The sequence below is a fragment of the Phragmites australis genome, chromosome 15 (genome assembly GCF_958298935.1).
Source record: "Phragmites australis chromosome 15, lpPhrAust1.1, whole genome shotgun sequence".
Classification (NCBI taxonomy): domain Eukaryota; kingdom Viridiplantae; phylum Streptophyta; class Magnoliopsida; order Poales; family Poaceae; genus Phragmites; species Phragmites australis.
The window spans coordinates 25144621-25169162 of record NC_084935.1 but is presented as its reverse complement, the minus strand read 5'-3'; the positions used below and the strand labels follow the sequence as shown (position 1 = coordinate 25169162).

General features: G+C 41.9%; 3 protein-coding genes across 6 annotated transcripts; 2 read left to right on the top strand and 1 right to left on the bottom strand.

The window, feature by feature from the left end:
- Positions 1–406: 406 nt before the first annotated feature.
- On the top strand, positions 407–6280 carry LOC133892647 (protein EARLY FLOWERING 5-like). Of its 4 annotated transcripts, none has more exons than XR_009904397.1 (10): positions 407–610; positions 1409–1502; positions 2566–2651; positions 3502–3551; positions 3636–3705; positions 3778–3859; positions 3995–4398; positions 4554–5084; positions 5457–5727; positions 5915–6280. XR_009904397.1 is itself a non-coding variant. In XM_062333540.1 (9 exons), the coding sequence occupies exons 1-9, from the start codon at positions 530–532 to the stop codon at positions 5670–5672; spliced, it is 1614 nt and encodes a 537-aa protein (XP_062189524.1). In that variant the 5' UTR covers positions 407–529; the 3' UTR covers positions 5673–5913. The 4 variants fall into 4 exon arrangements, 1 of the variants encoding a protein (XP_062189524.1); XR_009904396.1 differs by having other exon boundaries at positions 5457–5809; XR_009904398.1 differs by having other exon boundaries at positions 408–610; positions 4569–5084; positions 5457–5809.
- A 3105-nt stretch (positions 6281–9385) lies between these two features.
- LOC133892855 (HIPL1 protein-like) lies at positions 9386–12650 on the top strand. Its single transcript, XM_062333832.1, has 6 exons — positions 9386–9574; positions 9679–9836; positions 9918–10688; positions 10766–10982; positions 11280–11449; positions 11899–12650. Exons 1-6 carry the CDS (start codon positions 9475–9477, stop codon positions 12532–12534), a joined length of 2052 nt encoding a protein of 683 aa, XP_062189816.1. The 5' UTR covers positions 9386–9474; the 3' UTR covers positions 12535–12650.
- A 1382-nt stretch (positions 12651–14032) lies between these two features.
- On the bottom strand, positions 14033–21730 carry LOC133892579 (DDT domain-containing protein DDR4-like). The gene is made up of 12 exons (XM_062333435.1): positions 21211–21730; positions 20945–21055; positions 20118–20204; positions 19989–20026; positions 19821–19902; positions 18854–18960; positions 18591–18765; positions 17164–17256; positions 16947–17070; positions 15864–15906; positions 15576–15776; positions 14033–15494 (listed from the first exon to the last, which is right to left on the bottom strand). The coding sequence occupies exons 1-12, from the start codon at positions 21655–21657 to the stop codon at positions 14723–14725; spliced, it is 2280 nt and encodes a 759-aa protein (XP_062189419.1). The 5' UTR covers positions 21658–21730; the 3' UTR covers positions 14033–14722.
- Between the last annotated feature and the right edge of the window lie 2812 nt (positions 21731–24542).

Genomic DNA, 24542 nt, shown 5'->3' with positions numbered 1-24542 from the left:
TTTATTTGTTCGCTTTATACAACACATGAACATAAATTCATTTCTTAGCTTGTTTTGTGTTGGATACCATGCCTAGATTAGAAAAGACACTAGCTCACTCTATCTCTTATTTAATTCTTTGACATATCATAAAAAAATCTATATGTCATGATCATTTAATGTCCAAGAAATAAATCAAGACGGAGCATGGGAACAGCCTTACCGCTGCGGTTGAATACTTTGCAATGCCCAGAACTGCAGTGGCTTTTACGCAAAATTGCCGCTTAACAAGAAATTATTTGCAAATGTTAAAACTGCTGGGTTTGTTTCGCAAAAGCGCCATGAGGGCGGATCCAGAGCCCAGCCCAATACCCACAATGTTGGTGGGCTGGGCTGGGCTTCCTCCGGTGCTAAAAGGCGGTTCGATTAAAGCCACGGACCCGAGCAGCAGCGCGACGGATCCACGCCGGCCGCCTGCTCCGCCTCCGCTCCCTCCCCTCGGGTGAACCCATCGCCGCCGGAGGGCGAGGGGCAGTAAGAAGCGGACAAGATGAAGACGACCAAGGGGGGGAAGGTGATGAACCCAACCGACGCCTTCCGCAAGGACCAGCGCAAGAAGGAGCTCAAGAGGGTGAGTGCTCCACCACCAGCCCTAGGGTTCCCGCTTCGTGCCCCCGTTGGCCCCATGCGGGCTTCGCTTCGCTTCGTAATCGTGGTGGCGGTGGTAGTTTGATTCGTTAGGGTTGATCCTTTTGGTGGACTAGGGCTATCCGATGTGGAAGCATTGCGGTAGCCTCGTAGATTGATCTATTTGACTGTGGCGACCCTAACGGATTGAGTCTAGGGTGGTTTGAGGCGAAATTTGGCCGCTTTAGTGCTTATCACGGTGTATTGAAATAGCATCACATAGTAATTCGATGTGGGAAAGCTTTGTATACTATCCAAGGTGCTTGTTTGGATATGTATTGCTAGATATTGAAGTTGAAGATCTTAAATGCAGCAGGCAAACCAAGAAAATAACCGTACCTGTTGAGTAATACTAGTAATTTGGTTTGTTTGGCTGTCTTGACTGGGAATTGTAGGTTGTTCTCATGTGTTATTTCGTTTACTCTTGTCTCTTTCTTATTTCACTGTGGATTGTGGTTGGAATTTTGAAACTTTGCGTCGATCTCTAGGTAGATTTGATTCTTGGGATAGTGCATCTAACTACATGCTCAGGTGTTGCACTAGAGGATCAAAATAGTTTGATTCGGAGAACAATCTAATTATCCGCAATTGTTATGTGCTTCTTTAGATTTTCGTTTGGTCTTATTAACTTCTGCTCCATATTAGATTACTGATAGAAAAATGTGGTAGGTTGTTAACTTTTTTAATTGTTATCTATTCATGACTTCTAAAGCTTTTTCTTGTTTAACGTTCTACACTCCAGAACAAAAAAGAAAGGAAGAAGGTGCGGGAGGTTGGTATTTTGAAAAAGGATCCAGAGGCTATACGGGAGCAGATCGAGAAATTGGAGAAGATGAGTAAGTACATCACATTGCAGTTTATGTTAATGCAAGCCTGCACTTATAAATCAGGAAGTTGTCAATTGTCAAAAGAGTCAGTTTCATGAACCTTTTGTTCTATGCATATCTCAAGCAATCATGTTGTTACTCTGTTTTAGTTGCGATATTGTGGTTCACTCAAAGCATTATTTATAAGTTGTTGTCTATATTTGTTTTGTCATACATTCATGCTCTATTTGCTTTCCCCTAACTTTGTATGAACTCAAATTTCTAGTGATTTCAACTCTTGCGGTTGGCTAATTATCACTCTATGTACTTTCTTTCTAGTATGGCCCTGTTGTTGAAACAGTTGTATGCCTCAGACATCTTAAAGCATCATAAGATATTAGTATGGAGTTGCCTAATATGTATGTACTGTGACCTCATGAAGCATTTTTTTTTTTGCAACATAGTCCTCTTGCTCATCTCTTTTGATTGATGTCTTCTCCTGTTTTCCAGATGACATTCCATTTCACTTTCTAATTTCCCATGAGCTTTGTTCTAGGGGGCCTAATAGCCTTGATCGTTGTGGGTCTTATGATCAATCCTCATTTTAGAAAAGAAAACCCAACGGTTCATTCTTGAGCGTTCTACTCAGTATGATTGTAAGGCTCAGCTACAATAGTCTATATTTGTTCTAGGGGGCCTGATAACCTTCATCGTTATGGGTCTTATGATCAATCCTCATTTTAGCATAGCAAACCTAACACTTTGTTCTTGAGTGTTTTACTCAGTATGATTGTAAGGCTTAGCTACAATAATCTGTAATCGTTTTAGATATCATTTAAGTGGCATAGTTTGGTTACATTATCAAGCCAGCTTTCCTTTCTGAATTCTACATAAATACTATATTTTGAAATAAGAATCCCATGCCTCTTTTAATTGCCCTGTGGCATGTATTTGCATTGCTATTGCTTTTCTTGTGTATTTTCATATATTCGCTTGCATGAGGGCAGTGTGTGGAAGTGTAGCATTAATGATTGCTTTTTGTCTGTTCTGGGGCTCCTGAATGCTGAAATTCCTTTTTTTTTAATTGATGCAGAGGCTGATGGTGCTCTTGACAAGGCTAGGAAACATAAGAAAAGGCAGCTTGAGGATACATATAATCTTATTGTTAAGAAAAGAAAGGTATTTTGATTTCTTTTCTGCAGATATGTTAACATTGCATTTTAGAAGTCCATACTCTTGACTTTTTTACATCATTTTTTTAGTCCATCCTACGTATAAGGTTTAAAGGATTTCGTCATAATTTTTCATCTCGTTGAACATATTTATGGCAGTGCCCTGGCAAATTAGCTGTGCTATGTACTGTAGTGTACAATGTCTACGTAAGTTTATCAGGATTTAGGAAAATGTATTTTGAAGGAAAATGTATTTTGAAGGATTTTGGTAAAATGCTCTCCATGCTGTTTGTGAGATATGATAAATATCAGGTTCCACTCCATGCTGTTAGTGACTATGACAACTGTCTTATTTCACTGAACATTTTGATTCCACAACATTGGAAAAATTAGAACTAGAATGTTTTGATTATACATGTGGACTTTTTTTGTTCCAACTCTGTTATGCACTCTCGCTGAGGCTGTTATCAATTAACTACACACCCATGTAACACATTATTATGTTTGACACTGTTGTAACACTTTGATTCCACAACACTGCAAAAGATAGATCTAGAAGTATTTTGATTATACACACGGAGTTATTTGTTCCAACTCTGTTTTGCACTCTCACTGAGGTTGTTATCTGTTAACTACACACCCATCTCACTTTGTTATGTCTGACACTGTTCTATGGTAGATTTTTAATTAGTTGTTAGTTTTGAGTCTCACACACAAATTCTGCACTTGAAATCTATTTTGTGGTTTTGAATTAAACTTCTGATTTCTTGGTAACTTCTGCATGGGTCATGCTACCGTTAGTTTCTTAATTTTTATTCAGACATAGGAGCTCATTACTTTTTCATGATATTTGCCAGGAATATGAACAGAAAATGAAAGAGAAGGGCGAGCAACCGGTTATGTTTAGGTGAGATTTACTGATATATTATGCACTCATTCTATATTGTTATGTTGTTATTCTTCTAATCTGATATCCCTTCCTTTCCTCTAGTCATCTTGGACCACCAAAGAGGCGGCCTGCAGCAGATGAAGACGATAGAGCTAACAATCCTAAGCCTGAGGTATGTTATTTACAGTATGTGGAATTATTGTTAAAGCGTATTGAATAGATACTTACCATGTTTGTATTACAGGACTCTGTTTACTATCATCCAACCTTAAATCCATCTGGGGCACCACCACCTGGCAAACCTCCAATGTACAAATCATCTATAGGTTACTATCTTTTTCTCCCTTTAGCTTGTAAATCTATCATTTTCTTTTTAAAAATTACAATCACTTAAAATTAATTTCTTTGCAGTTTATTATCATCACTAGCTTTCTCAGTTTTGTTTCTTGGTTGACATGCAGGACCAAGGATCCCACTGCCTTCCTCATCCAGCGCTGGGGCCTCATCTTCCATGTCAGAGTCTGAAGCAGATCCATCCACCCTGCCACCCCCTCCACCGCCACCACCGTTGCCAGCCACTTCAGAACCCATTGATCCATCTGCTATTTCTTTACCTTTAGCCCCCCTCCCGCCCCCACCCCCGCCCCCACCTAAGCCTGTCAGTGACATAACAGCACCAAGCTTACCTCCGCCACCTCCACCTCCCGGTCCACCTCCGAGAGAATCTGTGTCAGGTCATACATTTCTTCCACCGCCTCCGCCTCCACCGCAAAGGCCTTTGAATCCACCGCCAGGGGCTGGTGCAAAGGAGCTTACCAATAAACAAGGTGGTGAAGAGGGTGCAAGCATAACAGATTCTGCTCAGGTGTGTACACTTTAAGTCGTTATATTTAGTAGAGTTTCTCAATTGGACAGTGTTTATGTCTACCTTCGAAACCCTGTTTGTTAATGTATCAAACCGGAGTTCCTCATGTTTACTTTCAACGCTTGGATGTTGCCTTTTGTGACTTGGTCTGATAGAACCTTGATTTGCAGCCCACAGCTGTCCTGCCTCCACCGCCCCCACCTCCTGGGTTGCCATCAAAATCAAATGACATGGAGGTTGCTGGCAATTCCAATGCTCCATTCAAAGAAGATGCTGCTGCAAGGGTCTTACCGCCGCCGCCACCAATGTCATCAAATCTGCCTCCTTTACCTCCAAGGCCTCCAATGCAACCTGACATGCTAGCTCCAGGAGTTATGAGATTTCCGCCACCTCCACCACCACCAGATTCAAGGCTGCCACTTATGGCTCCTGGAGTTGCCAGACCCCCTCCACCTCCTCCAGGATTACCCCTGGCTCAAATGCCAATGGCACCTTATGGTGTACTTCCTGGTCCGCCACCAATGTTTAGGCCTCCATTTTTGCCAGGACCACCTGTTCAACCAGATGAGTTTGCCGCTTTTGCACCAAGGCCTCAGTTACCTCAGCAACCATCATATGTAAAGTCGGCTGCTCCGACTGTTGTGAAGAGACCATTAGCACAACACACTCCTGAGCTAACGGCTATGGTATGTTTACTTTATGGTTGTTGACTGCCTTTACATTATTGCTTGGTTATTGTTTGGTCTTTAAATGTTAACACACTTCACCACTTACATGATCCAATTTTCGCAGCAGTTAAATTCAGAAATGTAAATTGCTTATTGGTCATTTTCTTACCATTTATTCTGCATCTGAAAAAGAGCTTTACCTTCCAGATGCCTTTATCTCAGTTGAAGGATATTGATTGATAACATGCCAAAAGTTCAGTCAGTTATATTGTTCTTTCTCGCTTCTGTCCGAAATTTTGTTCAGGATCTATAATAATTACTCATTCCACTTCGAATTGTCAGCCTTGTGTGTCACCATTGTGCGATAAACTAAATGAAGTTTTGTTGTAGGTTCCTGCATCAGTTCGGGTCAAGAGAGAATCTGCTCTCCCTAAGCCAAAACCAAAGGCACAGCAATCATCAACACCTTCAGTGACGAAGTCTTCAGTGACCATCATAAAAACTGAGGCCCAGCCTTCTTCATCAGCACCCAAGCCGCAAAGTATCGATGATTCTTATATGGCATTCTTGGAAGATATGAAGCAACTAGGTGCTCTTGATGAGTAGCTCAACTAGATTAGATGTCTAGTTGCACTTAACAGCTGCAGTCATGAACCTAAACGTGAGCCCCATCTTTCTTGTGGCCAATGAAGTCTCTTTCCTGCTATTTCTTGTGGCTAATGAATAGTCTCTTTCCTGCTAAGGTACTCAGAAATCATTTCATATTCCCCCCATTAGCAAAACAAATATTTCATATTTATTGAAGTGAAAAATGGGGAGACAACTATAATCGATCTTTTTCTTTCTAGGTTGTCATGCAGCATCACTGTCACCGAGTCAAAACATTAGACCATTTGACACTTACTGGTTGGCCGTTGAACGGTTGCGCTGGCAGATATATTCAGATAATACCAGTCGTGGGGAACACTACTGGTAAGTCGTAGTTGTCGACTACCTGCATCTGCGTTGAAAAGATTGACTAAACAGCATGAACGCCTGATATGCAGTCAGTTTTGTTCGATCATGCTTGTGGAAAACGAGCTACAGCTGTTGTGAAAATATAATGTGCGCAAATGCCAGAGCCATTCTTGTTCCATCTGGTGCTTGATGCAAGCAAGTAAAACAAAATGATGTGGATATATGTTCAAAATTGAATGTACCAATGTTTATGTTGATCTGCAGGGATCCTCTGCTGAGAAACCGTGTTATGTATTGTAGTGACAACATCTTTGTTCATGCGTCGCACTATGAAGTATGAAGCCTGCCCAGATTCATGAGATCTACGCAGCTGTCCATGTTTCTGGACTTCACGTCTTTCAGAGGAATCACTGAAGATTTTGTGCCTGCTTGCCAATGTAATACCATTTGCAGTATTCCAAGGGTCCCAACGCAAAAATAAATAAATAAATAATTATGGGGCTGGGCTCGAGTCCAGCTCGGCCAAAGCTCAAGTAAGCTAAAGGGTGGCTCGTGTAAGCTTGCTAGCTGAATAACCATGATATTCCACATTTAGACATCACTTATACGTTATAACGAAATAAACTCGATTTCGCATGAGTAAGATCGGTAAAATAAGGTTGGCTTGAGTAAGCTTGGTACAATACGTTCAGTAAGCTCAATTTGAGTAAGCTCGACAAGCTTTGGTGCACTCTCAAACTTGCCTTATTTAAGGTGTGAGTCTGATTTTGTGGATGCATATAATCTTAAAAGGATGTTTGTTTGGTTGTTTGTCTTCATAGTTGTAGTTTGATTCGGTGGTTGCAAATATAAGGTTTTCACAATCTGACTATATATCTGCTCGTATAGACGGATTCACTTGTTAGTATCATAAAATTATCTTCATGTAAGTAAGCAATCACAATATCAATTTTTATATCCGTTCATACGGCCTTAAATTTAATCAACCAAATAAAAACTCAGTTCAGTCTGTCCAAATAGATACAATTAACTAAATATTCTTCATTTCAATAAATATGATTCCGTTCAGTTTGTTTTCCCTCAACCTATATATACAGTCTATACGTATAAGAGCACATACGGACAATCAAACAGACGTTTGAGCCGAGTTGGAATCTACTCTGAATCGAGCAGGCTTGAGTAACTGTCGAGCTTTGACAGCCCTCAGAAAAAAAAGGGATCAGCATTACCCTTTTGCTCTATCAGTTTAACAGGTTGGCTTCTAAAGCACATAAATAACGTAATTTCCATGATAAAGGGCACAGATAATTCTGGTTAGTCGATGCAATTCCTTGACAATATAGATATAAGTCACAGTTAAGTTGGCATTATCGAAATAAATTACGCATCCGATTGGTTGACTTATCGTGCCAGAAGGATAATTTGAACTGAACATATCCTGATTGATCTTATTACTCTCGTTTTGTATAACAATTTGACTTTATTTAGTCCCCGATCAACAGAAAATATTCCTCGGTTTCCCTGACTTTGTACAAGGGAGCAAGGAAACATAACTCCTGCATGATTACTCAAATATTTTTTTAGAGATACGTTCGTTTGAATTGAACCTAGACAAGTAAACATTGCTATTTTACACCCAGTGGCTAAGGCACATGGAACAGCAGTATGATGAGAGGTGCTATAAGCACTTGGCATATGCATGAAATATCTGTGTCTGAATTTGCAAAATATAGAAGCTGCTTTTTTTGGAATTTTTTCTAGGAAACATTATGCAACGCAACGGAAGATTTATAAAATTTGCGCTCTTCAAAGGCATGACAAGATAATTAAGAAGAAAAATTAAGGCAATATAATTGTTTCAGAGTTAACCTAGCATTTTAATCTGTTGTGAGCTCCACTTGAATCCAAATTTATTAGAGCTTAACTCAAACTTGGACCCTTTTTCGTACTTGTCTGATTTGTTGAATGGACAATACCCATAGACTTGGAAATACGACTTGGTGAAACTAGAGAAATGCATAGCACCATCATTTGTGGAACTGAAATCATTATCAGATATGAGAGTAGCCAATGAAACTTCAGCTCCAACCATCACATATGCCATCAACCAGGGAAACCTCATCAAACCTGGGTTCCGAAACTGCTTCCCCAATTATTCGTACCGTGACTCGGGAACTCTGAATTCCGAAAACTTATGTTTCAGCTCATCACCGCCATCACTTAGTTCTTCTCCACAGACCAGGATTATAAATTTCCAACCGTTTATATGTCTGTTAAAGAGTTAGTTCAGTGCTATATATTGTCAACTCCCAATCTGATCCATGTATTTGGTCTCATTGAATTTGATCCCTTTCTGTTCTCCTCATTGACTTCAGCATTTCCCATGCAAAATAACCGATCAACTCCCGTTGGGGCCCTAAAAGAAGCACACGTTGGAGTATCCAAAGTAACCACCTTTTTGTTCCTTTAATTTAGACAAACTAGAACAACTGGAGAATATCTTTTTGTTCCAAAGGTCAACTGATGCTGCTGCATCAACCTCTTGTGAGTTTTGGATGCTTACACCACCTGCGTGTCTTTTCCAACATGTAAGAAATGCAATCAGGTAACCTCTGGACAGGATTTGAAACATCTGATCGAAATTGATGGTCCAAATTAGGGGAGTGTGGTGATCTGAAGAAATAGATCGGCTGAGATGCTATGCTCCCTCCAGTTAGGAAAAGTCGTTGTCCACATCTACTTTGTCCCTAAAACACGACTTTGACCACTAATTTCTATTGTAGTATATCTGTAAAACATAATACTACAAAAGTGCTTTTTTTTTAGACAAATCAACTTTTATGGATCCAATCTTAAAATCTTGATAATAACAAATATATCCAATCCAAAGTTCAAAATGTTTGACTACTCATATCTATGACAAAATTCTTTTTGTGACTGAGAAAGTCACGACAAATTATCTTTGATGCTACTTGTTATGAACACAAGATTGCAATTTGTGCCGCCTGCAAACGAATGAAGTGCTTCAGGTTCACTCTTTCAGATATGAAAAATATTGAACAGGATGGGCATGGCAGTGTCCATACTCCATTCTTCGAACAGCCCGATCCCCGTTGACAATTTTGCCATCAATTTCACCTTGTCACTTTCACAATCTAAACAGCCACATTTGTCCCCTCTGACGCACGAGACGTCTGAGCTTTGTTTAATCGCACCATTTGGGTTTATGCTGATGCTCATCTCACATGATATAATAAACAAATAGTTGTCACTATCCGGCGTGTGGACTTGAATTTTTTTTTAATCTTACTCAAAACCACCACTTGGTGGTTGTCTTGTTGATCCTAATTCTCGGTCAATGCCTGCCTCCTCCGGCCTCAATAAAGGCCAACTTGTAGCCCACCATTTCTGTCACTTGAGCAATTTCACACCTTCTCGTTTTTGAGGCGCCATGAGGCCGTCGATGGTAACCGGGACGGTGTTCGTCGCCGCCGTTCTACTAATTGTGGCCGTCCGGGATGGCCATTGCGCGCAATTGTGCATGGACTCTTGTATGGTGTTCTTGCGATTTCTATTTGTCATACCTTCTGATTGGCGTCTGATCCTTTGCTGTGAGTTGCAACTGATGGTTTTGATGGTGGTGTCGACGGAGCAGCGTTCCCGAGGACGGTGAACGGGTCCCTCTCCTTCTGCGGATACAACGGCACCGCCTGCTGCAATGCGACGGACGACGCCGCCGTCCAGAAGCAGTTCGCGGCCATGAACATCTCCGGCACGCCGTGCGGCGACCTTGTCAAGAGCATCCTCTGCGCGGTAACTTTGGCTTTAATCGGTAGATTTCCATGGGGTTTTGGAAGGTTCTGCCACTGAGGCAGCGGTTCTTGCCGTCCGCAGAGATGCAACCCGTACGCCGGTGAGCTGTTCACAGTCACAACGAGCCCGCGGACGGTGCCGCTGCTGTGCAGCTCCACCGGCGTGTCAAGCCGGCTCAGCACCAAGCCTCCGACGACGGACTACTGCTCGCACGTGTGGGACACCTGCAAGGACGTGCGCATCCCGGGGTCGCCATTCCAGGCGCCCAAGGGCGGCTCGCCGGCGCCGCGGCTCACCGATGTGTGGCAGTCCGTGAGCGACTTCTGCGGCGCGCTGGGCGGCACCGGCAAGACGCCCTGCTTCGACGGCGAAGGCGCGGCGTTCAACTCGTCCCGCCCCGCGCTGCCGCTCAACGGCATGTGCCTGGAGCGGATCGGCAACGGCTCGTACCTCAACATGGCGCCGCACCCCGACGGCTCCAACCGCGTGTTCCTAAGCAACCAGGCCGGCAAGGTGTTCTTCGCCACCGTGCCGGCGCAGGGCTCCGGCAAGACGCTGCAGCTGGACGTGGCCAACCCGTTCCTCGACATCACCGACGAGGTCCACTTCGACAACGAGTTCGGCCTCCTGGGGCTCGCGTTCCACCCGGACTTCGCCACCAACGGCCGGTTCTTCGTCTCCTACAGCTGCGACAAGACGAAGTCGGCGTCGTGCGCAGGCCGCTGTGCGTGCAACTCCGACGTCGGCTGCGACCCGACCAAGCTCGGCGCCGACAACGGCGCGCAGCCTTGCCAGTTTCAGAGCGTCATCGCCGAGTACACCGCCAACGCCACCTCCGGCACGCCGGCCACGGTATCTGATCACTTCTTGTCGCATAGCTGTCGCCGCTGACTTGCACGCTGATGTGCCACCATTTGCTCGTGTCTCAGGCGACTGCAGCGAACGCTACGGAGGTGAGGAGGATCATGACTCTGGGGCTGCCATTCACAACGCACCACGGCGGGCAGATCCTCTTCAGCCCCGCCGACGGCTACATGTACTTCGCGATGGGCGACGGCGGCAGCGTCGGCGACCCGTGGAACTTCGCGCAGAACAAAAAGTCGCTGCTCGGCAAGATCATCCGGATCGACGTCAACACCCTGCCAAGTAATTACTTGTACCAAAAACTCCATTCACAAATGCAACAAGAACAAGATCCACCGTGAAATCAGTAAACAAAAAGAAAGAAGGTAAAGGTTAAAACAAGTAAAGAACACCAAATTGACAGTCAAAATGATCCAAAAGAGTGATCTTGGGAGTAGAAAAACATCTTTGCCGACAAAATTGACACTGTAGTCAGTAAAGTGTAAATTAAAGTATCTGTCTTGGTCAGAAATCTGTTCATGTCTCTTCAATGCCTTGATCTGGTGGCAAGCTCTGACAAGAGAATGCTACTATCTGCAGATGGCAACACCACTGCTGGCTGGGGAAACTACGGCATCCCCAAGGACAACCCGTCCTCCGTCGATCCTAGCTTTGCGCCGGAGGTTTTCGCCCTCGGCTTCAAGAACCCGTGGCGGTGCAGCTTCGACTCCGGCAAGCCGTCCTACATGTACTGTGCCGACGTTGGTCAGGTAACTCTTGCCACTCTAGTGACAAGTGGCGGAGCCTCAACTAAATTTTAAGAGACTCAACTTCTTCGTCTTCCTTCTTCTCCTCCTCTTCTTCTGTTATTCCTTCTCTTCTATACCCAAAAATTATATAGGGCTTGAGAGACTTAAGTGTTTCCGGGAGGTAGAGGGCTCAAGCCCCCTAACCCCCGTTGAATCTGCCCCTGCTAGTGACTAGTGGTGTGAACCACAATCTTCAATGGCTTCTCCCATGCCTGAACTCCTGAAAACCGTTCGAACCGTCACATGATTTTTTTCCCTAGTTCATGCGGGAATTGAACTGTTTCATATGAAATTTCTGCAAGATTAAATTTTTTTCAAACAAGCCTCAAGGTTTCATTAAAACTTCAGGTTCAGAAACCAAGAGAATTCTGATCGAACAATTCCTCGTGTTGATCCGTGTGAATTTCCAGGCCGTGTACGAGGAGGTGGACCTGGTGATGAAGGGCGGCAACTACGGGTGGCGCGTGTTCGAGGGCACCCAGCACTACACGCCGCTGTCCAGCCCCGGCGGCAACACCTCCGCCGACTCCATCAACGCCATCGGCCCCGTCATGGGCTACACCCACAGCTCCGTCAACAGCAACGTCGGCTCCGCCTCCATCACCGGCGGCTACGTCTACCGCTCCATGACCGACCCCTGCCTCAACGGCAGGTACCTGTACGCCGACCTGTACGCCAAGTCGATGTGGGCGGGGATCGAGGCGCCGGAGGACAGCGGCGTGTACAACTTGACGGGGCTGACGTTCAGCTGCTCCAAGAACTCGCCGATCCCGTGCGACGTCGCGGCCGGGAGCGCGCTGCCGTCGCTGGGCTACATCTTCTCCTTCGGCGAGGACAATGCCAAGGACGTGCACCTGCTCACCAGCAAGGGCGTGTACCGGGTGGTCGACCCCGCCGAGTGCGACTACGCGTGCCCCATCAAGAGCTCGGCCCCAGGCGCGGCGCCTGGCGCGGCACCGAGCTCGGCCGTCAGGGCAGGCACGCCGGCCTTGTTGACGCTGCTGGTGGGATTGCTGCTTGCCTTGTCGAGCTTGATGAGCGTTTGAGAAGTGTGTGATTTGTTTTGGAGTTGAGAATGTTTTGTGAATTTTCAGATGGTTGTGATGATATGTATGATAATTATATGTGCATAAATTAATATTTGATTTTGTTTTAGGAATAATCTACAAATTTTCGCATCAATTAAGGTGAGACATCCCTAATGAGAGGATTTTTTTTTTCACTAATGAATAAGCTAGGTCCTTTCTTTGTGAATTATATTTACAATAAATTCTTACAAATTCCTAGGAAACCTGATTTTGAGCCTTGTCTTAACACGGAAATGCTTCAGGACCTAAACAAATTCCATACAATTCCTCAAAACCCTCCATTTCACTTACCCTTTTTTTAAAATCATTTCGTTCCTATCGTCCACATTGATCCCATAAAATTTAACAACAAAAGAGTCATTATTTCTATCGATGATATTATACCCACACACATTTAAGTTGATCTCTTCCCACGTGTGCACAATTATAAAAAATTAAAAGGCAAATAATATTGTGCAATGCAGAGAAAACCTTGCAACAAATATATAACTATAAGTTGAGTCCTTGGTGGCTGAGGATGTGGACAGGCCCAAATCTTGCATGAGGGATTATACAGCACACAAATGAACCTTACATGACAGAACATTTTACATGATGTTGCAACACCAACTTATATGACCGAACATTTTACATGATGTTGCAGTGCAGCAAAGCCGAATTAAACACCTAAGTTGGCGTTGCTGCATAATTTTGGTGTAGAAATAATCTACGAATTTTTGCATCAATTAAGGTGAGACATATCCAATGAGGATTTTTTTTTCACTGATAGGTAAGCTACTAGGTCTTTTCTTCCCTAGTTATCTCTACAGTATAAAATATAAATTAGTTCTCGTATCACCTCTTTCTCGTACTCTTATCACATCTAATAAAAACTCCTAAAATTTAAATAATTTATCTACTTCTATCATCCACCCTCATTTTTTTACCCTTTTGTCTCATAACTGGCTATAGATATGATATCCGTTTTACAAATAGCAAATAATATTTTTCTCCTTTTTCAAATTATATCTTAAATCAAACTATAGAATTGCTCATGATGTATTCCTTTGATGACTCTCTTACGAAAATTGATATTATCATATCCAATATTTATATTTTTATCGTAACACATGAAAGCTTAACTAGCTTAGAATAAATTCTTACAAATTCCTAGGAACCTGACTTTTGAACCTTGCCAAAAGCACGCAGATACTACAAGACATGTACAAATTCCATACATTTCCTCAAAAATTGTATTAAAATCTCCCATTCAGGGCCTCAAAAAATGCATAAGAGGGATCATACAGCACACACAACCTAAGAAGAAACCAATCATTTTACATGATGTTGTAGTGCTGAATGAAACACTTAGGTTATTGTTGTTACACGGCATAAACATGCGCATACTGGCGTAAGAGGCGTTTATGAACAAAGGGTAACTCCAGATCTTAGAAGCAATATAGCAATCTCCTGGGCAGCCAGCCACTCAATGAAATGGATACATCCAAGGGCTACTACAACATCAGCTAAATACATGCACAGCACTGTCCATTGCATCTAGGACGACTGAAAAGCAAATTCCGAAGTCCAAACAATATTACAAAGTTGCCGGCTCATCTAAGTAGGACAGCTCAATGTCAGCTACACAGGTGACCAAACAAATCAGATTGTCAGATACAGGTACAGAACTACTGATCTTGTTTAGACTTAAAAAACTACAATCTACATGTGGAAAAGAGTTCACAAATGCCGAGAGACGGCACTCAGGTGTAAATATTTCATACATAGAAAATACTGCAAGAACTCTCATTACTATTCTCGCACCTAAAGCTCAATAAATGGAGGCGATAAATTTATATCCTACAGAACTGGCCGCAATACAGAATCAATCAGTCTGGCCATAATACAGCAGTGATCGATTGACGTGCACCGTTCATGTAGTGTACATAATCGAATGCAAAACTTACTCATGGCCTCCAAGTATGATAATATTTGAAGAAGCTCATCCTGCATCCAGTAGAACCAATGCAGCAGCCATCAGCTCAAACAACCCAAATATAGTCGCATCATTCATCAAAGGCCCATTTCTTAATGGTCCACCCGCATTTACACCTTGCTCGGAAGTCGGAATGCGTTGACACTCAAAATGTATCACAAAACTTATTTCCTAACTGTTATCCATGTCATCTTTCATGGTCAGGCTTGGCCCATCGTCAAAGCCAGCTCCAGGTGCAAGCTCATTTAGATCCAGGAATGCTCTCCCTACACTTTCACTTTCCTTGCTGGGAACATCCATCTTCTCTACAGGCTGCTGTTGTGGCTGCTGCTGCTTCTCATCTTGTTGTACTTTATTTTCTGCCACTGGATGGTCCTCCTCCATTTTATTATTCACACTACTACCATTTTGTTCATCAGGACTATCATCCTCTTCTTCCTCTTGCTCTTGACTAGACGTCGAGAGCTCCATATCGTTTTCTGCACCGGAGGCAGCATCAGGATCTGATGCGTCAGATTTCCTGGTCTTTCCTGGCTCTGTATCCGTGTCTGAAAAATCATATTGTTGATAGTTAATACGTGGACGAGAGGAACGCTTGCTGCGTCTGAGACCTGTCTGGATTTCATCTACAGATCTCAGCTTGGCGACTCGCCGGCCATGAGTTTCTAATTTTTTATGCCGCTGGGGCTCCTCTATATCTTCACTGGTACTCAACGAATATTCCTCTTCCTCTTCATCATCTTCAGCATCTTCTTCCAACCGGAACTCTTCATCCTCTTCAGAAGCGCTTGATGTCTTCTGCTGTTTGCGACTTCTCAGGTATTCCTCATCATACACTGCCTCTCCCATGATATCATCGTCGCTGTCAAAGTTTGGATCAATATCCGAGACAGCCTCAACAAAGTCTTTTGTGTATCTCTGAGATCTTTTCCTCTGCCGGTTGCTGTGACACAAAAAACAAATGTTAATGAGCCCATTACGTTCAGCAGGATAATGATAAAACACCACATGTTAAGAGAGGTACCTGCGATCAAGTGCCTCATTTTCTTGCTCACCATCACTATCTCGGTAGTCATCCGACTTTGATGAATTTCCGTCATATGATTCGTTGGCTGTCGGTGAGGTACCATTTAACTTTCCATTGCTAGGTGCCTCTGATCTTGAAATAAGCACCCTTCTATTGGCAGTAGCAGCAACAGGCTCAGCTGAGTTCTCCTCTCTTTTCCTGTACAAGAATGTTAAATAGATAATTACACTGGCATATATTATACTTCTGAATAGGATATATCAAACTAAGAGATGATCCGCATACTTCGTTATTTTAATGGCTTCATTTATTGAGCGATCATAGTCATCTGCATTGTGAATAAAGTGAAACCTTGTAATTAGAACAGATGATGAAATTAACCAAACAAAACTAAACGATCAGACTGATAAAGAACATATTCCAATCATCACAAACAGAAGTATACGCTGAAAGGATAGATTTCAGATACCAGTGCACAAGGGTTCCGGAATGAGGAATAATTTGGATTATTCAAACACATCCCCACATGGTTCCTATTTAATTTCCAGTCAGTTACAGGGACCAGTTTTTAAGTTTACTAATTTAGATGATTTTGTATCCAACCCTAATGGGAATTTAGCTGGAAGTTGGGTTAATCTGCAAACCAGCCAACATAGATTCACTTTTAAATTTAGACAAGTCGGAGATGTGCATGTTGCTGCAAAATCATCCTGATCTACAAGTCAAAATGATATTTTTCTTTCAGCAATGCACCTACGCTCTTGATTACATTTTAATGCAGCACTCCCAACGGTCAGTCTATATTAGGGGAATTTAAGCGAGAACATTATCAAGGTTAGTAACCAAGGGATATGCTACCAACATATTTCAGAGGGGTCCAACTTTGAATTGCAGCCTTCTGATTTGATGGATATAGGTCAGGATGCATGGATCCACTAGAATTCATGCTTTTTTATATTATTATAGATTCTCAGCAGTTACATTACCATTTGGTCATTAATCTTCTATTAAGAAGCAATGGCTCACACTAGCAAGTAACTACACTCAGGGTGCCCATAAGGGCATTGATAGAACAATGAATCATTGATGCGGGAAATGTTAGCCTGATATCTCACGTTTGGGAAATAACTGAAAGAGAGGTTCATAAATGAGAAGCACTTAAGAATGATTATGTTCAAAATAATAATGAAAAATTAGATAAGTACCATCACCAAGATGTTAAATTCAAAAATACCATCCAGCGTGAACGTGACAAATAAGGCCTGGGGTCACATGTCAGTTAAGCATCTATGATAACTCAGATGATCTTTGTGATGGTACTGAACAATTCGCCCTCAAAAAAATGCTTAATTCAGTATTGAGACTTACCAAATGTATATGTTACAGGCTTTCTATCACGCAGAGAGCGGCCAGTGGTATGTCCATCTGATGTCAAGTAGCTATCAAGGAGGAGGGCTTCTCTCTGTTGCTTTTTTAGCAACCTCTCCTTCTTCTGCATGAAGAAGAAACGGTTGATTAACATGCTCAAAACAAACAATCCTCTAGCAAAACAAATCTATCAGACTGAGTTGAACAAGCTACATACTTTATGGATCTTTTCTATCTCCGGAAGATATTCAATCTTCAGCTTCTTTCCAAGGGAAACCTCTGTCCTGTTCCGACTTGAGAAAAGTTTTTCCTAAATAGAAAAGGACATGAAAGTAGCTAATATCAATATCACTATAATTAATAGATAAGAATGCAAGCAATTGATACCTAATCAAAAGTAGCATCTGACTAATATTTAAAACTAGCATTTTTTTTTTCCAAATAAACCATGTTCTGTTCCATGGAAGCTAGCCAACCTACGGTTAGAACTATGGAACTAGGCAAATATTGACACATTATTTAGTTGATGCATGGATTGCAGGATATGATTTCAACTTGGCTGGCATTAACATGGTCTTCAAAACAAGTGTGCAGACAACGAAACACTAGATGGCACAATGGAAAATAGTTAAAATAACCTCATGCAAGTTTGCAAGTTCAGTTATCTGGGAAACCGTTTTACAAGATCATGCATGTACTGTTGCTGCTATGGTGTGTCATTTACCAGTCACAACCGGAAGTTTTCCTTTTTTATCTTGCATATGAATCAAGGTTGGAACCTATGTAATTTCGTAGCTGAAGAGCTGAATTAATGGAATCCGAGTCATCTTGTATTGAAAAAAAATATATTTCATACGAATTATTAAAATCACTAGTGAAACATAAAGAAAAACAATGTGAGGATCAATATCCACTACAAAGTAGCCTACTTTCCAAGTTGCGCATGGTCGTGTAACATGTACACAAGAAATATCAACAAAAATGCTAAAGTAGAGATTGATAGGATCTAAGTACACCGGGAAAAAAATGCTCTAGTTCAATATAACAAATACGAAATAAAAAAAGGAAAAGTCCAGCAAAATAGCTACTGGTACATTTTATTCAATTGCTACATTTCCCACTGAATCTCCTTTTTAGTGCTTGTGAAGATCAATTTAGAATATAAATTTGGCTGACACTGACACATCAAGGTCTACTTCCACAATTGTTCTCTCTTCATTTTGGGGGATAAAAAGAATGTTCTTTGCCATCTCCATACCTTTGCAAAAGAATATTGTTTTGAACTAGAAAATGACAGAATAAAGTATGTACAAAAAAACTGAGGGAAAAACTTCATTTTCATGAATATATAAGTGTAAACTGTCACCACTAGCTATTTTTATCATGACAGAACAAAGGATGAACCCAATTTATAATCCTTCATATCCAGCCTACAATACTCCACAGGTTACATGTTGAAATGACCGTATAACATTAGCACACAAACAATAAACACTAACTGCAATTTTTACATCACAACATGATCATTAGTTATTGCAAGTTCGTATTTGTGGGTAAGAAGTCTAATGTTAGGGAAAAAACAAATGGTACTTAATAATTCACTCTATGGGGGCAGACATGAGGAACTCAAAAGTAAAAACTTACTGCAACATCATCAAACTCATCAAAGTTGGACGCAACAGTTTCCCACTGATAGGACACAACTGGAGGAGTTGAAGATCCTTTTCCCCTGGATCTCTTTCCTGGCTCCTTCTTGACCTGTTCCACTCGTCTAATTTCACGATACAATCTATGTCCAAGAATTTCATCATCTTCGTACCTGTTTTGCACGACTTGATTAGCATGCCCTTACATGAAATCAGAAACAATGGAAATTCTTTCCATTCACATAAATAAAATCTACCCACCAGTATGAGATTCCAAGGGAATCTCCCCCAATCCGTTCTTTACGGAAGGTAGAAAGGCCGTATCCATGCTTAAGGGAACTGTCAATGAAGTTCCGAATATCCTCTTGCTGCAAAATTTACGCCTGATAGTCAGATATCTGGTCAAAATTAACAGCATGTAATGTAGCTAACTTGCAGCTAAAGACAAAGAAAAATTACAGCCTATTTCCAAATACATACCAAACAGCATAAATATCAAGCTGTTTAACACATCCCTACCTCCCTAAAAACATTATCCGCACATGCTGTCTCTTTGCTACAAGGCATACATTTGTTTTAAACATCAGCTCGTCACTCAAACTATCATCATAGCTATTTTTCTAGTGTTTAGCTAGCATAAGGACCCTTCCCCTGCAGTTGTGCTAGGGGAAAAGAACAAGAGCAATGAAGCGGCAGATTCTTTTTAAAAAAGAAAGAAAGGAAATACCTCTTGTCAAGAAATTTAGATTTAGCATATCTGTCGTAGCATTTAGCCCTTGCCAAGTATACAACAGTAAAAAGGAGCAATTACTCTTCAAAAGGTCATTTTTTAGCAGCAACTTCTCTTAGAACTTCGGCAAGTTCACATGACAGGAATAAACAGCAAGTACTATTGAAATTCCTATAAATGAAGTAGGGAGGAATTATCTTTGACAGATGAGTTTCTTTTCTATAGACTGAAATAGTGGTTGATACTTACTGAAGTTTGAAAACACTGCAAAAGTGTATGGATATTGGTCATGTTAGTATTTTACCCAATTTAAGGAAATAAGATTTTCTAAGTACTGAATCAACAATGCTGGAACTCAATTGAAAACGCCAATCGTAATTAGGACCAAACTGCACCACAAGAAATGAAACAAGAATATACTAATAGCACAGCTAAAATATCTATTTTGGTACACTTCCCTTGGTTTGTGATTGAATGAAAATAAAAACCAGCACATACCTCAACACGAATATCACATATCGCTTTCAAGATCACTAAACGAGTCGCCGGTTCTAGTGTTTTGTACATTTCAATTTCAGTCCTGCAAGATGAAAGAATTGGGAAATTTATCAATATGAAATTGCAGCACAAAGTTTACATCAACCATGTCTCGTGTGCTGAACTAACCCATGGGAAGCAACTATTGGCAGATCACCTTCTGCAACCTGCAGTTCAGATGCTTATTAACTCCAATCGAATGGAATACCATTACTAGCATTTATCCAAATTGTTTGCAGCATGGGATATTAGTCATACCCAATGCCACCAATCCTTTAGCTTCCTACATAGGACAGTCACCCAAGTTCCACGACCCATAGCCATGCGAGTTACTGGAGGAATCGACTGCAAGTGTGATCAATAAGCACGTGAATGCAAGGACAACTTTCAGCCTTTCGCATCGCAAGAAGTGTACCATATAAAATGTGTTATGACAAATTAGGAAAAACAGGTGATCAATCTGCTAGCTGAATAAAATGTATTGCCTAAAGCTCTAAGCAGGCAGCTAACATAGTTCTTAACACATGATAAATTACAAATATCATCTTATATTCTTTAGGTCGTGTAAAATTATCTCCTCTTAATGAAATACGTGGAGCAAACTTGTCTGGAGCATATGAATTTTGAATGCTACTAAATTTCACTAGTCACGATTGTATCCCTCCATTGTAACAGAGAGAAACTTCCATGTTGCAAATCAGATTACAAATGTATCATCTAATATGTGAAATGTGTACACTCGAGTCCTGAACCTATTGAGCAAGAGACCAAACAAGAAGAACATGGCATGATTCAATCATTACAGTCGCTCAAACAGTCCATGTAAGAAATCGGCACCAAGCTTCTATAGCTATAGGCAGCATCCAAACTCGGTAACACAAAGCATGCAAGCTCGCCACCAAGAAAATGGCAAAAAAATACTTCTTGCGACGAGAACACACTCACACACATCTTTTGTCTGATCATGAACCAATGCACAGCATGCTGCAATATCTACAGTACACAGCAAGCGCGTACCCCAACACACAATGGGGAGAGAGAGGAGAGTGAGGATCAACTTCAAACTGAACAGCCAAAGAGCGCACCTTTAGCAGTGGCATGTGCACATCGTCTAGGGTCTCGTTGGGAGTGATGAGCGCCGCCTCGAGATCCTCCGCCGTAAACTCCGCAGTGATGTTCAGCAAAGGCCGGAACACCTGCACCCACGAAAACAGTGGCAACAGCAGCGTCAAACCCTAACTCTAGCTCCGAAGCCCACAGCACGAAACAGAACCTAAACCCCCCGAGCCCCAGAGCACGGCGCCTGTGAGGGCCAGGGAGCGCGAGTGTAGCGGGAGGGGAGAGCGCGCACGTGGAGGAAGTTGAGGACGGAGCCAAGCTCCCACATGCAGCGGAGCCGCCAGCGCGGCAGCTCCGCGGGCGCCTCGGGCTCCGACACGAGCGGCGTGACGACGCGGCATTGCGGCGTCTCGTCCGCGCCACCGCCGCCGCCCACCGCGGCGCGCCGGCGCGGCCGCTCCGGCGGCGGCGGGGGCGGGGGCTTGGGCTTGCTGTTGCACGCGCGGGGCAGGCGCGCCTTCCGCGGGGTCGGCTGCTCCTCCTCGGCCGGCGCCGCCCGCTTCGCCTTCCCCGGCGGCGCCTCCTCCTCCTCCCGCTTCTCCGGGGAAGCGGGAGAAGCGCCGTCTCCGCCGCCGCTGGCGTCCGGCATGGGGGGATCAGATCGGGGATCTGCGCCGGTGCTAGCGTTAGGGTTTGTGTGGGAGGGGGAAGCGGGGGCCGAGGAGGAGGTGGAGGCCATGGGAGCAAGGCAAGGGAAGGGGAGCGGGGGAGGGGAGGGAAGGGTAAAAGTGGGATTCCGCGTGGCAGGGAGTGAGAAGGGAGGGGTAGGATGGGAAGGCGACTCCGGGGCGAGGCGTCAAGCCGTCAACGTGAAAAATTAGGGACTGGGACTCGTGACCCGGCGGGTGCGTCGGGTTCTATGAGCTATTTAGGTTAAGGTTATGATCTGAACAGTTTGGATAATGTATATCTAAATAATAGAAAACCATTAACAAGTTAAAAATATAGAAATATATGGCTGTTGCCGTGAAAACTGGTCATGCCAAACGTCGAGCATATTGTGTGTAAATTGAAACGAAATTTTCCTAGAAGGATCGTAAGTTTCAACCTGGGTACTCAGCGAATAGTATCGTTCTCGTGGCACCATACCGTTGAGCCTTCGTCGTCACCTAAGTTCGGGAAGAACCTCGTCAGAGTGTAGTTGATTGGTGGTTTGTTATTGGTCGTGAAGATCAAGAACGGGAAGCAAAATAGATTAGAAAACGAATTAGAGCAAAAGGGATAAAAATAGAGATAAAAGTAAATTGTATTGATTCGATTGAATGATGGTCATCTTCAATCAGTCGTGACCCTTCATATTTATAGGGAGGGATGATGATCCCCGTTTTGAGTCGGAACCTATCAAAACTCCCATTCAAATCCGACTCTATCTCTTCTCAAAATCTTGAATCCGAGTTCGATCAAATGTTTTGATTGGGAACATCAAAAGTTACGATTGTATCGAAATATCCAGGTTTCTTCAAACATGATGCCCTCGACTTGGTTTTAAATATTTAATCGGATATCTTGATCCTACGATTGGATGTTTCGATATAGCCAGAAAGTTCGATTTTGGACAAAAATATAAAAACGTAAGTTCCGATCCAAAAAATCAGATGTTCCGATAAAAACTCCGATGAGAACAAATTTCTAAACACCGGACCATTCAGAGTTGACAAAAACTAGAAGTTCCGATATTATGACCAGATGTACCGACCCGTTGAATTCTCTAGCTCCGAAATTCTTCATACTATGTCAATTTTGATCATCAACATATGCTCCTTTATTTTTGGTAAAGCTTGGGTGACAAAAAACATACCATCTCCCCTTCTACCTTTCTTAAGGCAATAATCAATACATCGGCCATAAATATTCTTTAGAACGATGATGACGAATAAATATTCTTTAGAACGATGGTGACGAATACATTGGGCATATTTCCTCAAAAATCTTGCCACGCACTTGAATAAAATTTCTTCAAGTATCACCTATTAATAGCTCTATGCAATTTCTTTCTTTGCAAATGTTCTAGCAAATAAAATTTTCCAGGGACGATACTTACAACTTTATATGGACCTTATCAACCTAGAGACTATTTATCAAACTTGTTGTCCTTTGATCCGATAGACAAGATAATCTTTCATACAAGGTCATTGATCTGAAATGACTTTACTTTTACCTTATTGTTGTAGACTTTAGCTACTCTCAACTTATCTTTCTCAATTTCTCTTAAGACCATCAACATTTCATCAATCATATCTACCATTAAATCATAATAATCCACAACCGATAGGTTATTCTACCCGGTCAATCTCAAAGCATTAAGATTCACTTCAACAGATAAAATAGCTTCCTGTCCAAAGATAACTTCGTACGGTATTACTATAGTTGCATCATGTCTAGACATACGGTGCGTCCACAAAACCTTCGATAAGCTTAATCAAAATCTTATTACTGGACTCAACATGATCATTAGGCTGAGTATAATACGGAGATGAATTAAGAAGCTTAATTTTTAATAACTCGACAAACTCATGTACCTGATATGACATGAATGAAGTACCTTGATCTATTGTTAAAGTTTGTGGAATGCCAAATCTATGAACAACATGCTCCAATATAAAATTAATTACCTCCTTATGTATCATGTTCTTGAGAGAAACAACTTCAACCAATTTAGTAAAGTAATCCGTAGCAACCAAGATGAAATGATGACCTTTAGATGATAGAGAATGTATTTAGCCAACAAAATTCAAGCCTCAACCTCGGAACGATCATGGCTTGATAATAGGATGTATCATAGCAGCAGGAACCAATTGAATATCACCAAATTTTTGACATGTCTCACATCCTTTATAATACCTGAAATAATCATTAAGCATAGTAGACCAATAAAAATCAACTCTCTTCAATAATCAATTCATCTTACATGTTGATTGATATGTACCACATATGTCTTCATGTATTTCACCCATAGCGATTCTTGCTTGATCCGAATCCAAGCACTTAAGAAGCACACTATCCAATGTTCGGCAATGTAGATTATTATCCAACAATGTATATTTAAAAGCTTATCGTTGAATTTTTTCTATAAACACTTTTGTTTGGATCCTTCAAATAATCAATGAGAGGTCTCCTCCAATCTTTAAATTCAGCAACTTCAACCTTTTCTTCTAATGAAGAAGACACAACCGAACCCACAAATTTATGTTCGACTATACAATGATCAACACTTCTAAGCATAGGCTTTCCAATTATAAAGAATTTATCTCTATTAACTTGATAACCGGATGCCTATTGTTCTAAGTCATTAATGCTGGAATTATTATCTCTAGACACATGCTTAATAGAAAAATCATCTAAAACAGCAATATTGTTTAGACATCTATCAAGATAGCTATTTAGTGATTCGTCGAAACATTGATAATTACCGAAAACTTTATACACAACTAGCAACGATTCACCAAAAGACTCTATATTTATTGCACCCATAGAGCTTAAAATTTCGAATCCTAATAAAAGAGTTTCATATTCGACTTATATTAGTAAAAAATAATCTAGACAACAAGATGTCTCAAAAGCAGC

Coding starts and splice junctions, on each gene's coding strand:
- LOC133892579 (XM_062333435.1), bottom strand. CDS start 21,657: ATGGCCTCCACCTCCTCCTCGGCCCCCGCTTCCCCCTCCCACACAAAC. Junction 15,907..16,946: donor GCCTGTAACATATACATTTG/GTAAGTCTCAAT, acceptor TTCACAATGCAG/ATGACTATGATCGCTCAATA. Junction 15,495..15,575: donor AATGAGGCACTTGATCGCAG/GTACCTCTCTTA, acceptor TTTGTGTCACAG/CAACCGGCAGAGGAAAAGAT.
- LOC133892855 (XM_062333832.1), top strand. CDS start 9,475: ATGAGGCCGTCGATGGTAACCGGGACGGTGTTCGTCGCCGCCGTTCTA. Junction 10,983..11,279: donor CGACGTCAACACCCTGCCAA/GTAATTACTTGT, acceptor TACTATCTGCAG/ATGGCAACACCACTGCTGGC. Junction 11,450..11,898: donor ACTGTGCCGACGTTGGTCAG/GTAACTCTTGCC, acceptor GTGAATTTCCAG/GCCGTGTACGAGGAGGTGGA.
- LOC133892647 (XM_062333540.1), top strand. CDS start 530: ATGAAGACGACCAAGGGGGGGAAGGTGATGAACCCAACCGACGCCTTC. Junction 1,503..2,565: donor CGAGAAATTGGAGAAGATGA/GTAAGTACATCA, acceptor TAATTGATGCAG/AGGCTGATGGTGCTCTTGAC. Junction 4,399..4,553: donor GCATAACAGATTCTGCTCAG/GTGTGTACACTT, acceptor TTGGTCTGATAG/AACCTTGATTTGCAGCCCAC.